The following is a 14593-nucleotide window of genomic DNA, read 5'->3' as shown; positions in this document are numbered from 1 at the left end:
TAGCGACATTTTTGTGGGTAAAGAAATAAATAAAAATCAGAATTAAAGTAAATTTTTTTTAGAATTTAACAAGACTTGGTAATAATTATTTTAATTTTCTTAGCAAAATTTAGCATTAGAATGAACATTTAAATTATTTTGCTTTTATATTATGCTCTGTTTTACTTTTTATCATGAATTTCTCGCCCTCTCAGCAACATTTTTGCTTGCAGCTTTTAGTGGTGAATTCATAAACAAAAACATCAATCACATTGATTGAAAATGTAAACAAATTTTCCTACACAATACAAGCTGAAAATCCGCCAGAGTGTAGTACAAAGCTGTGGGCAAGGCGTAGTGCGTGAAAAAAAAATATTTTTTGAAGCAAAAAAGTTTAGAAATGGAGCGAAGAATGTTATAATGTCAGCATTTCATTTGGTGAGCAATTTCCCTCATGAATTTAGTATCAGAATTTATTGTTCACAACCAAAGAATTACAAGCCCAAATCGTGTTTCCTTGCAAATGTACTGCAGACCTGCTTGTGTGCACAAAGTGTTAATATAAACTCTCATTTTACTGTTAAACTTTTTTTCTGCTCATGAGCGTACACATCAATCAGCAACATTTCGTGATTGCTACGTCAGACATCTGTAAACTTAGAATGTTTGTATGCGCCCATACAGCTGTGAACTAATGTAGGTATACAGATATGTGCTGTACATGTGGCTCTGCGCCGAGGAATGTTTCTGAGGAATATTTAAATCAATTTACCGCATACCAAGTGTTCGGCTAAACTTAGAACGCATGTACCACCTTTAATTGCATCATGCAGGAGTGTTGATATTTACGATCTGATGTGCATATTTGCATACCAGGAAATACTCAAGCATCTATTATACGTAAATTACATTAAAAAAAAACACAAATTAAAAACTTTGTTTTGTTAAAACTTAGCTTTTTGGAAAAATAATTATTGCAAATTTTTTTCTTCTTAGCTTTTATAAATAAATTAATTATATTTTTTTTTACTTTTAATTTTAAATAACCAAATTTAAAAAAATATATGGTATTTTCTTTAACTGAAATTTTATTTTTTAAAATTTAGCTGTTTTTAAGAGATATATTATTAAATATAAATTTATTTACTATAAAGGAATTCATTATATATTTTTATTTTTTATCAAAAAAAAAAAAATTTAACTGAGTTTTACTTATCAAATTAGAAAAAAATTATATATATTTTTCAATTAAATTTTTTTATAAAAGCTCAGCTCTTTAGAAAAATAAATTTTTGTAAATTCATTTATTACAAAGGAATTTATTATATATTTTTCATTTATTTTCAACTTTTTTTTTTAAATAAAATTTTCATTAACCAAATTAAAAAAATTGATTTTTTATATATAAATTTTTTATTGAAAAATGTATTTAAATATCTATAAACAAATTTATTTTAACAATTTTTTGTAATAATAAATATTTGTTTACATTAAAGAGGTCATTAGTTTTTCCAAACATGAAATTTGTTGTTTTCAAAAGCATCCTTTTTTTTTTTGTAAAAATATACTTTCAAACTTAGTAAATTTTAGTAAATATATTAAAAAGCTACATATATATAATAAATGTGAAAATTTTTGAATTTCGAATATTTAACTATTTGTGAAAGGTAATAAAAGTAATGCTATGACTTAGCTTGTTCGAAAACACCAATTATATTTTTCGGGATATTTTTAATTTTCTAATATTTTTTTCAATTTATTTTTTTCGCTCTCAATTTATTTTTAGTTTTTCCATTAAAATCAAGAAATTATTTTTTCACAGGCAACAAGAAAAAAGTTCACGTATAAGCGTTAAAAAATGTATATTTTCCAATGACGTCTGTCTCGCGCCTGACGTGTAAGTGACAAGCCGAGCGGCATTGTTAAACAAATAGCTAAATATTAGTATGCATGTGCGTATGTGTATGTATTGTATTGGGATGCCAGTATGCTTTTGTGATTTGCTTGATTTACGAGCGAGCGAATTTCCACAACACTCAATGCGCAAGGCGCGAAACGAGAAACGCGACGATCGTTCGCGTATGAACGTATGGCGTGCGTGCGTGGGCGGGCATTTGATGAGGATGAATTTCGAGAATAATGCAACGGTGGCCAAAGCTGTTAAGTGGCAACAATTTAAATTTAAATAAAAATACAACAAACAACAAGAAGTAAATATAAATAAGTATGAGGTCAAACTAATACAAAAAAATCGAACTTTAAAATATATTACGACAAGAATGTATGTACGCACAAATGTGATTCCCAGTAATATTTTATTTAAAGTAAGCATTTGTTGACGTATGCAGGGAATTACAATAAAAGCAAGGTAAATAAGAAATGTGGCAACAACAATTGCAGGCGCAGGCATGTCAATGACCAGACTTGGACTAAGCAACTTAGCGCTGCATAATTATTAACATAAACATTGACGAAAAATATTGCCGACCGCCCTCATGGTGCATGCCGCTTAGCACAAAACGCTGTTGTGGCGCTTGTGACATGTGATGCACGCACTAGTTATCTGCTTTACAAATGAAATGGAAAAAAATCGATTTACATTTTCAAAGCAAGTTTCCAAATACACACATACATATATGCGTGACACACGTAGATACACGTAGATATGCATGCATATATAAGCGCTCATTCAACACCTTTCAGCGTTCGGGCAATATTGTTGCAACATACCGCCAGCCAGCCAACCAGCCAACCAGCCAGCGAGGCAGTCATCCAGTCAGCTCACACGTCATGTATGGCAAGGCAACAAATGGATATAATAACAACATTTAAAAGGCGCCAAGTGGTTTTATAAACAAATATTGCAATGAAAAGTTAACAATAGCAAGCGTGTTTGTTGAGTCTAAGAAGTTAACCGTAGCACGTTGAGTTCTTTCCAATCTGTGGCAACCAACTGTCTGTCTGGCTGTCGAGCTGTCATTCAGCACATTGCTGAATATGTTTGTATGTATTCATGAAAATTTTCCTGCTGCTCATGCACTACTTAGGCAACTTCCGATACAAATATATGTGGTATTGAATATTTGGAAAAAATATAATTTTTTTTGTAAACAAAACGCTGCAATTGTAAGGAGTACAGTCTAATCAGTTAGCGGTTGGAAGCTGGCGTCTATCGATGTCTAATGTCTGGCATATATTTTTACAAGTTGCGCGTAGTGTGTGGCAAGGGGTAGCGGGGCGGTGGGAAGCGCCAAGTAGACTGACGTTATGACGTATGTGTGTATGTATTTAAAATAAACATTTTAGTTGGCTGCAAAAGCTGAGAAATGATTGTGGCGGTGCGGCATAAACAATTAAGGGTGCTTTTGTGAGCGAATTCTTATTTAATTGATGGCAAGCAGAATAGTTTGTCGAAAATTGAAAAAAAAAACTATTATAAAATTATATTTGTAAAAGTAACTGGATGTAAAAATTTCTCTATAGACAATTATTAATAAAAATAAATAAGGCATTTTTAGTGTGTGGCAAGGTTACTGTGAATGACTTTTAAAATGTTTCAACTTGAATATGTTGCCACAAAAGTAAATTTGTGTGTGCGGCATTGCCAGAAACGCGTGTACAAACATTTTCTGTTATAAATTTTACATAATAACAGTTACGACTGCGCAATAGCATTACAGTTACATACGTTAAAAGTAAGGACACAAGGGATGCTCATTTATTGCTGTTTATTGTGTCTTTTATAACACACATATACACGTACAGCACACCTCTACAAGTATTGCGTAGCTGTAGTTGTGTGTTGTTGTGAATTTCTATCTTACTTTAGAGGACCATTGTTCACGTAATCTAAAACCGCTTACGGCCACACCAGGGGTTGACGCAAGGATACTGCCAAGCAATCTATGATTTCATTACATTTTTTTACTGCACACATTTGATATTTTTTCGATTCAAACGCATTATTGTATTTTAAATTACTGCTTGTATGTGCGAAGGTATGAATGAATCTCTGTGGCTCGAAGGATATTGCGCGGCTAAGGCATTTGCGTTAATAAAAAGAGGGTCGGGGCAAATTAAAAAGGTACCCCACGACTTTTTTCAATGCCTTGGCACTAAAGGCTGCAGTGAAAAGAAGCATGTGATTACAATTGAAGAAGCAGGAATATTTCTGCTTAACGAACTCTCAACAAGATAGAAAAAAATATATATAATAAAATAAAAAACATAATTGAAACAAAGCAGATTAAAATGCACAAAACTTGTACACAAATGCCATTTCTCTCATATATTTGTATAGGCATGTATGTGTGAGTGTTGTGATTTTGTTTAGAGCGCAAAAGGTATGTGTGTGCTACGCCACACCAAAGGAACTAAAGGCACAAAATGAGCAATATGCGCATGCGCAACTCACACATACAGTACAATAAGGCCACAAGGAGACACAAATTGTATGCGTTAATGCCCTTTTTTAAATGCCTGCCGTACGTTTGTGTGTTACGAATTCAGTTTTTTTTTTTTTGTTAGTTTGGTAAAAAATATTTTTCTCCGGAAAGCAATGCGATTTCGTTTTGAAACAATGGAAAACAAAGGTAAAACGTGAACCTTTTCTTAGTCTGTTTTTGTGTCTTAGCTTCTTTACTGATTACAAACGTTGTAGCTTTGTAGCTGGAACCTGTATGAGGCGTATATACTGCAGGCGGCAGGTAAATTGAAAGAAAGAAAGGTCGTTACGCCGTTAAGGAATCATAGATGAAATTAACGAAACTAGTAATTTTAAGCAATTCTGGAGAAAAATACCGAAACGTAGCTGAGAAAAGGCAAAATATGTGGCATATATACTTATATGTATGTACATATGTGCATATATAATCGGTAAGAACAACCAAACAATTTGTGAATCACAAAAAATCTATATATTTCTATCGGTAAAATGTGGAAAAGAAGAAAAAGAAAGTAATGAGCAATGGTGCTCTAAGATGCGCAGTTAGATAAGAGTGTGTGTTTGTGTGTGCAGATAATGCATGTATATATGTATATACATATGTGTTGCTATGTTTTGAAGATTACGGTGTGCTTTGACAGCTGAATTTTATTATATGGGGCAGCAAAAGGTTTGATAAAACGCACGGCAATTAGAATTTAAATACCAAAACGCATAGCAGATAATCAATACATTGTGGCTGAGTGAGAGCAAGCACCTAAGCGACGTGTGCAACGTATACATAACTATCACGCATGTGGCAATGTTTCTTAAATTTTTTTTTTTTGCTCTTACTAGTTTTCAAATGCCATTGCCGTTGTGGTTGTGGCGACAATTATGTCAACACTTTTGGCTATTAAATTGCCAACACACTTGCTACACATTGCTCGCTTGCCACATGCCTACATATATTTGTCAGCTCTTTTCTGTAATTTCTTCTTCAGCTGTTTAGGTGGGTGAGCGCAATAAAAATGTCTACCTCATGTAATTTATTTGTTTATAATTAGCAGTGTCTAAAATTGTCTACACGCAGTTAAATATATGCTTACAAATGTATGAAAGTGTGGCACTTGCCACACAACGCCATATGTGTCTATACATATGTATATAGCATTTTATATATGCGCATGTGTGTGTAGGTGTTGCAACTAACTGCCGCTTTGCGGCATGTGTAATTTATTTGCTTGCATGCTGTGCTCAATTAACCGATTGATTTACGCGATTAATTATTTAATTAAATTATTGTGATTTTTGCAGCAAACAACTAAGTTAAATTCTTATAAAATAGAGCGAGAAAAGAAACTAGGTGTGTATGTGATATATTAAGAAGTAAAAAAAATGTTTACTATTTATAATTGTTGTAGAAAATATACACATATATGTACATATGTGGCGGTAAATATTTTTTAAAATTAATTTGATTAAATTTTTGCTGTGTGAGCATATTTTTATTCAATAATTTACTGTTCCTTTAAAATTATTGCAGTATACTAATTATTTTCGCTTGTTGTCAATATTAATGATGATAATTTCCTTGTATGCAAGCACTTTTTGCAGCAAACATTTTTTTTGTTTACCAAAACTAAAAACTCAACAAGCAAACTCATCAACATCAAATTTTGTGCGCGTAAAATTTATAAAAATAAAAATTAATAATTACATTTCATACGACATACAACGGTGGATATTGAAAATTAGCAACAGCAACAAATATTGACAACAACACTGAACAAAATCTAGAATCTGAGAAATGCTTGTTTTCATGCTGTTGATGATGCGTTAAAACAGAATCACAATGTTGTACATATCCCACATATGTATGTATATGTATGTATATGTGAATGTTTGTAGCATGTTAAATGAGCAGGAAGAAGCAGACTAGGAAGCAGCGCTCACTGCGCAGACAGTACGTTGTCGGGGCAAGCAGACAATCAGCGAACAACATAGGAATAAGCCAAACACAGTTAGTATGAAAAACAGCCGTCAGTGCCAACAGCAGCAGCATCATCAGCATCGTCAACAAACAGTTGTATTTATTGTAACAACAACAACAACAAGAGCAGCCACCAAAGCCAACAAACTAACAACCATGCTATTTACCCGTACTTCATTAATCATTATGCCAAATGCCAAAAATTCAAAAACGAAAAACAACAAAAAACAACAACAATATTACTATAATCATCAGAAATTGAAAGAGCGATGTTCACTTATGAATTCTTTGCGTTTGCAGGCAGTTGAGGAGGTTGGCGATTGTGCGCTGAGTCAAACGCCAACCCAGCGAGCAAAAGCGTTTGATGTGAAGAAGATTTTATATAAAAATCTTTTTTTACATATAGTTTTCAAGTCAAAAATATGCACGCAGGTTGCTGCTGCGACAAGCAAGTTTAGATTACAGTGCGCAATTTAATGAAATTATTATTTTATAAAATTTTTATTGCAACTAATTTGGTTGATAAAATTTTCAAAATTTATGAAAACAATGAATTTTTTGTTAACTGACTTATGTGTGCTGGCCCTGATGTTGGTTTTCATTTCAGCTGGCATGTGAGTTCACCAAGATTTATATGTATGTGCATATTTTCTGAAATTAAATCAATTTCGCTGTGCGTTATGAATAATTTTAAATATGAATATTTATTGGTTTTTTTCTCAGTGCGGTATAGTAGAGGATAAGGTAGAAAAGGATTGTTGACTTCCTGCTAAATTTATTTTTATTTTTTCTGCAATATTTAATTTTTATTATTTTTAAAAAAAAATTTTTAATTTTCTTAATTTAAAATTAATAATTTTTTGAATTATACAGTATTGAAAACTAAAATAAAAATATGTTTAAGAATAAACAAATAAAAAACTTTTTTTAAAATAAAATTAACAATGCATAAAAGTTTCGAAATTTAATATAAAAAATAAATTTTTAGTTCTGTACGAACTCAACTTTCCCTCCTTTACCCCCACAACCCACTCGCTGCTGACGAGTCGTCAACTATCAACATGCTTTTATCACGCTCTATGCCTATCTCCAGCAATCTGTCTGCCAGTTAATACGCCTATTTGCCACAATACAGACGCACACTCTGTGTTGCGCCTCACACTCACTTACTCACACGCGGTAAGCGCTGAGCCTGAAAAATTGTTCACACCAAACAACCATTTTACCCCCACTTCTAAGAAATGCGGCACTCACACGATTAAAACAAAACAAAAATTGTTTCAAAAGCAAGAGCTAGAAAAAATCAAAAAACCTAAAAAAAAACCTAAAAAAAATAATTTAAAAGAGAAAAGATTATTTAAGTTTAAGAGTAGCACATACAACTGGCATTCGATACACATACATAGCATGCAACATCGCTAACCAGCGCGACAGCAAAGTTTAACCTCTATACTCGTTGCCTACAAATATTTCAAGTTTTTGTTGTTGCTTTTGTTGCTGCTGCTTCTTCTTTCACACTTAAATAAAATATATGTGTTTCGAAAATAAACGTTTACAAAAGTCAGCTGCGGCAACTAATTTAGGAACATCAAGAGCAGCAAAAACAACAATACTAACAACAACAACAACAACTATAATTGCACTTTGAAACACCCAAAAGCTAGAAAAGCAAAAGTATTGAGCACACAAACACAACAAAAGCAGCAGTGAGTACATAGAGAGCAAAGCGAAATTTAGAAAATGCAACACAAATAACAACAACTGCGTAAGCAACTAATGTTGTGTCGGCGTTATTTTTGGCAACATAAATAAAGTGAAAAAATCACTTTGTAAATCTAAATTTTGTTTTACAATTTTGCGCGTTGCAATAGTGTCATTTGCTTGTTTGTGGCAGCAACAGTCTGCAAGGCAGATGCCACACGGTATAGCGGCAAGCGCATTGATGAAGACAACTATTCGGCTGACAATCATGACGTTGTTGACGCACAAACATATACACACACAGACGAATGCTTTTGGGCGCGCGTTTGAATGATGATCGACATGATAAGCATGTTGATGAAGTTGCTGCTGCCACACGCTGCCTTCTGGCGGTCGCAATGTAAACATCACCGCATGCAGACTGCTTGATCGTTGGCGAAAATCCATTCTATGCTTATATTTATTTTCGAATTCTCGCTACTTATTACACTTTTCCGAGCTATTTTTGCGCAAATCACTAAGTGTGGCACTAAGCAGTTGTTGGAAATTAATTTGTGGCGGTACGTGTGTTTGTGCGCGTGTGCGTCTGTGAAATGCGCACAAATTAGTATATGAAAAATTATGCTACTAAATCTGTATGCCGATGTTTATGTGCGGAATTAAAATTTTGCAATTGAGGAAATGTTGCATGTGTGTTGCCGCCGATTTTCGTGCAACTTAAGAGTGGGGGAAGGCAAAAAAACACATTTGCGCGTACAGAAAAATGATAAGTGCCACATATATTATATTTTAATTTATATTTATATATATTTTTTTTTTATTTTGTTGAATTGAGTTAAATTATTGTTTTTCTATTAACAGTATAAATAAAAAATAATATTATTAATAAAAAATATATAAAAGGCGTAACATAATAGAGCAAAAACTAGTAAATGCTAAACAGCGCTTAATATAATTGTTTCCACAATATTTACTACGAAATATATTTATAGTTGAGTACGAAAGTAATAAAAAACATAAATTGTCCTGCAATTAATTACTTCCATATTAATTTAAAAAAATTAATATTCTTTAGCTTTAAAAGCATAATACTATCTGGCCTTGAAAGCCTACAACGCTTCTGTAAGCAAATGAAATAAATTTGCTTGTGCGCAACATGCAACACTGGCTCCACAGCATCCTCAATTCAAGCAGCGCTCAAGCATCAACGGCTCAGTAGCGAAACAAAGCCATCAAAAAGCGTACAAATGAGCCTTAAATAAAAACATAGTTTTTCTGATTAATATTTCAATGCACTGACATGTCATATTTGGCATATTAAACATTTTTATTGGTTTTTAGAATTTCAAAATTACAATTTTTGTTTTTGCTGCAAACTGAACTTCCTTTCGTGGTTGCCACAGCGTTGTCTGACCGAGCAACGCCACTTTCGACTTTTTGAATTTTTGTCGCAACAGCACATGTGTTTCATAAATATATTTATATGTACATACCACACACATGTATGTATGTGGCATGCAACTACAACAGGCGCAGCACGCAAAGAAGGGCAGACAGACAGCAATCATAATGTGATGAGGTGCCTGCGTTGATGGTGTTTTTAATGTGATCTCGCACCAGCGCGCTGATGTTGATGCCGATCATACTGCTGATATATGCCTTTTAGATTGTTTTTGTAATTTTTGTTTTAATTTTTTTATTGCACACTTGAAGTGAACGCGCCTCAAAAATAGTTGCAACATGGGCGGCAAGTGCGCGCAAAGAGGAAAGTAGAATCATATGTATAAATATGTATATATACATTACATTAGTATGTTGGGGCATTAGTAAGTTGGGGTAATATTGCGGTGAAATAAATAAAAAACCAACAACAACAATAATACCGAAATAATGTGCGCTCATAGATGCCGCTTAGTGAATGGGAGGTCGAATTGAGTTCGACAGTCAGTCAGTCATTGGAACGGTTCATCATCGTCATCAACCGCAACTATAGTTGCGCTTAACCAGTTCTGGGTTGGCTATCGGCAGCCCTATTATGTGCAATATCCACTTCAACACCATCATAAAGCCGTTCAGCGCATTCGCCCGCACAGTGTGGACATAATTTTGATGTTAAACCATCGTAAATTATTCAAATGTCAGCGTGGCAGGCAGCAAGTGCGTCTTTATGAAGTCACCAATATCGCGCACTGATGACAAACACATATGGTGGAATGTTGCAAACATGCGCGCTCACTTCTGCGCGTTGCCAAAGGAAGTGCCTAAGTGTTGTAGGGTTGAAGTAGTGATTTTTTCACTAATTTTGTTTTTTTTTTTTAGAATGTCTGTCGCCAAAAACGGCTCGGGATTTATTTGCGTCGCCTCCAGCTGCTGGTGCGTAAAAGGAAGTGGCAACTTGTGTTTTCAATTTTCGTCGACTTTGTATTTCCTTTCGATTTGCTTGTTTCACATTCATAATTATTTTTAATTCTTCTTAATTTTTATTTTTTTTTTTTTGTGTTGCACAAATGCGCTCAATTAGTGACATTGCCATTACTGGCAGCAGGGCGTTGCTGACAAGCAGACTACTCGGCTATGTGTCACCGCATTTCAATATATAGCTGAGTATTTGCTGCAACCAACATCATTCCACCAACCACACGCTCACCCGATCGTCCGCCCGCCTGCTGGTCACACATATTTGTCACATCTGTTTGCGCTCAACATTGTTTTTCTTTCCTTTGAAATAATATTTTTATTGTGCATCTTTAGCATTTTATTTCAACGCCATGGATGTGCACAACAACAACAACAGCTAAACTTAAACCAAACAACCAAATGTTGAAGAAACCAAAAATTAAATTAAGTAACCCTACTTTATAGGTACATACATACATATGTACGCATACTTATTTATACATATGTCTTTTCGCGCTCGTCTGTTAATTCCCCGAGTTTTAACTCAAGTAGCTCAGCGTAGATTTGGCAAAATGATTGAAATCATAAGGCGTCTGCGCGCAACTCAGCTTGATTTGGACTTTGAATGAACGCTACAGCTGCCTCCCGCTTGTGGAAATTCCGCTCTCATCGTCCGTTCTACTTGTAGTATTGCTCTTGTTGTTTTCATTTAATTATTTTACCCTCGGTAATCTGATCATTTAACAGTTTTGTACGCGCTCAAGTAAGCGAGTGTGCCACATGTGTTGGATTTTAGAAAAATAATCTCCAATTACCAGTCAAGTGGATCCGCTGGCTGGCATGGCAGTCAGTTTGTCAGTTAGTAAGGCAGCGAAGTGTAGCGCATATAATCCATCACTCAGTAAGTAAGCAAGAAAGATTTATGCCTACGTGAAGTTGCGGGTAGTGTATATTTCGAAAAATATGTAATGGCAATGAAATCGAAAACTTTTCTCTGGTAAAAGTGAAAGGAAATCTCAGGCGGCTCTTAAGTGGAAATTATGGTACAACGAAGAAAGTATGGTTATTCGAGGAAATAGTATGTGGCACACATGTTTCGGTTCAATATTGGATCGGAAACTGTAAACCACATTTTGAGCAAAGTCGGGGAAAAAGCTAAAGTATGTATGGAATGGGTTAAGCGATGAAATTATTTGAAATCAAGAAATTTTTGTTGACCCTAAAGTGACTTGAAACTTCAAAATAAATTATTTCAAAGATGAAATGCACAAATTAGACTCGTATATATTATCAAATCATCACTAATTGTCACTAAAAAATTCGCAGCTGCTAAATTTTTTTCGCAGCTTTCTGAATATGAAGTATGATAATTACTTCGAAATTGAAAATTGATGGTTTGGATACAAAGTATCGCAGTTTTTGAACGATAAAGTCATCTTATCTTTAAAACCTAAGAACTGGATCAAAAAAATCCAAATCGTCTATAATTTTCTACATTTTATTAATTTAAAAAACTTAAGTGTTTTATGATACCTTAAGAGCTTGACGAAAGCACTCGAAATCGTTTAGTCTATTTTTCCAATATGGTAATATATTATTTAATTTAAACAAGAAAAAATGTTAACTTCAGTTGCACCGAAGCTATAATACCCTTAACAAATATAATTCAGCTTGTATGACAGCAATATGCTATAGTGATTCAATCTGAACAATTTCTTCAGAGATTCCATTATTGCCTGAGATAATGATTCGTTCAAAATTTCATGAAGATATCTCGTCGAATGAAAATGTTTTCAATGCTAGCACTTGATTCTGATCGTTCAGTTTGTATGGCAACTATATGCTATAGTGCTCCGATCTGAACAATTTCTACGAAGATTCTATTATTGCCTGAGATAATGATTCGTTCCAAATTTTATGAAAATATCTCGTCAAATGAAAATATATAGTGGTCCGATAGCGGCCATTCCGAAAAAAGAGCAGCTTCTTGGCGAAAAAAGGTTATATGCCAAATTTAAGATCTATATCTTGAAAACTGAGAGACTAGTTCGCGTATATACAGACGGACAGACAGACGGGCATGGCTAAATCAACTCAGCTCATCATGCTGATCATTTATGTATATATTTTATAGAGTCTCCGACGGCAAACTTAATATAACTCAGAGTATAAAAAGAGTGAGAACTTAACTTTACTAATCTTAAGAGATTTTAAGACCTTGATGATAGAACTCGAATTCATCAAAAGTAAAAAATTTCCATATTTCTTGTAGATATTTTAACTTGCTGTAATTAGTTTAATATTTCCGAACAGTAACCTTACTTTAAGATCACTTAGAATCATATATATATATCTTACCTGTTTGCTGAACATTGCTATATCTTCATTGAATGATTCTGACGAACAGACATCACCACCTTGCACGCCGGGTTCTCGGGGCGTACATGTGGCCAGCTCACATTTTTCAAATATTAGCGCCAAGAGCGGGAATAGTGGATGTCTGCAAAGAGAAAAATTAAGAAAAAAAACTCATTAGAATATGCAAGAAGTACACAGAACATAAAAATTTACAAAAATACTATATATCGGTTAGAAAATATATACTGAGAATAAAAAATATATTTACACTCAAATAAAATCAAGAGTAACGCACTTAAAGCGCAAATAAAAAGCGCATTTGTTTATACTAATTACCGCAGAGTAATGAAAACACTGCGTATTAAAAGTGTGGCCACCAACGCCCATCAAAAGCCATTAATGGTGTGGCAAAACTAAGCAACAACAAATCAAGTCATACACAAATAGGAGTCTACATAGCAACACCATGGCAGCAACTTTCTTTCTCAATGCATCCAAGCAGTGGGCGAATTAGCATGAGTTGAGCTGAAAGTTGCCAAAGTACTAAGTAATGCATTTTAATTAGAGCATGCAACGAGCGACGCATCAGTGGCAGCCATTTTTAGCTGTGTAATGCCAAAGCCAGCAAAGTGCTCGCGTAACTTTTGGAAAGCCGGAGATGAAGTGGTGTAGTTATTAACCAAACGACAAGTATATGCGGTGTGGTGAGAACTATGTTGTGGGTCGCGCCGGCCGGTGGGTGTGTTACATGCAACTTGGCGTTTCCAACTCTGCTGGATGCTCGCTGCAATATTACACGCTGAAAAGTCATTTAGGGGTGGCGGCACATTGGTGTATGTGTACAGTTTTAGAGCTGAAGTCTAAAGGGACTTGGTGCTGCAGAGTGGCGCGTTGATGGCAGATCTATAGTGCGGAGAGTGTGTCGTGGGAGATGGATGAGCTGACAGAAAAAAGTGGGGGGTGGTGGAGGTTCATGATTTGGTATGTTGCACGCTATGGTGGCACCAATAAATGCGTATAAATAATGAGCTGCATTGGCGTTGGTGCGTGGAATGTCTTTACTTAGCGGCAACGGTTGCTGGTTGCTTGTGTTTTGTTGGTGGTGCAATGTTTTCTTTGCAAATGCGGTTGTTGAAAGAGCAGGCATTTAATATTTGGAATGGTAAAATTTTTGGAATTCTAATAAAGAGGGGCAACTTAAAGGCGCTGTGACAAATATATTTTTTTAAATTTAATTTCAAGAAACTTGTTAAAAGTGAACGCTTTGAAAAAAAAAATTTATTGTATATAAATAGTTTACTTTTCTTTATTGAACACCTACACTCACATATGTAAAAACATTATTGCATAACTACAACAACACCGTTTACCTATTTATAATTGAGTGCAACATGTTGCTGACCTTAAAAAGTTTGTCTCGGAATTAATGGTTAAATTGTTTTAAATTGTTTTATAGCGTCAACGTTGCCACACACCACATAAATTACGTTATACTACTGAAAGAGCAACAACAATAACAACAATAATTATTGTTTTAAAACACATCTCTAGTGGCGGGGCGTGCGAATTGCGGGTGCTGTGAGACAGCAACTTAATACTGTGTCAGTTGGCAGCACGTAAAAACAGTAAATATGCAATGAAATGTGTGTGTGTGTGTGTGTGTGCAGCGCCAAAAACTTGCATAAATGGTAATAATTTATTGAAATCAACAAGTATGTGACAGCAACAGCGCTAAAAAGGAG

At 34.4% G+C, this 14593-nt stretch overlaps 1 protein-coding gene across 2 annotated transcripts in view; it reads right to left on the bottom strand.

Annotated features, from left to right (window-relative positions):
• The window catches only part of hth (Meis homeobox homothorax), a 302627-nt gene that overhangs the window by 253435 nt on the left and 34599 nt on the right, over positions 1 to 14593 (bottom strand). For both annotated transcript variants that reach the window (XM_036356913.2, XM_070106000.1), the window contains exon 3: positions 12852 to 12993. In XM_036356913.2, the coding sequence (XP_036212806.1) occupies positions 12852 to 12993 (142 nt within the window). The remainder of the gene's footprint in view (positions 1 to 12851; positions 12994 to 14593) is intronic.

Source organism: Bactrocera oleae, chromosome 2 (genome assembly GCF_042242935.1).
Source record: "Bactrocera oleae isolate idBacOlea1 chromosome 2, idBacOlea1, whole genome shotgun sequence".
Classification (NCBI taxonomy): Eukaryota; Metazoa; Arthropoda; class Insecta; order Diptera; family Tephritidae; genus Bactrocera; species Bactrocera oleae.
The sequence above is the reverse complement of the archived record's forward strand: the minus strand, read 5'-3'. Positions and strand labels throughout refer to the sequence as shown.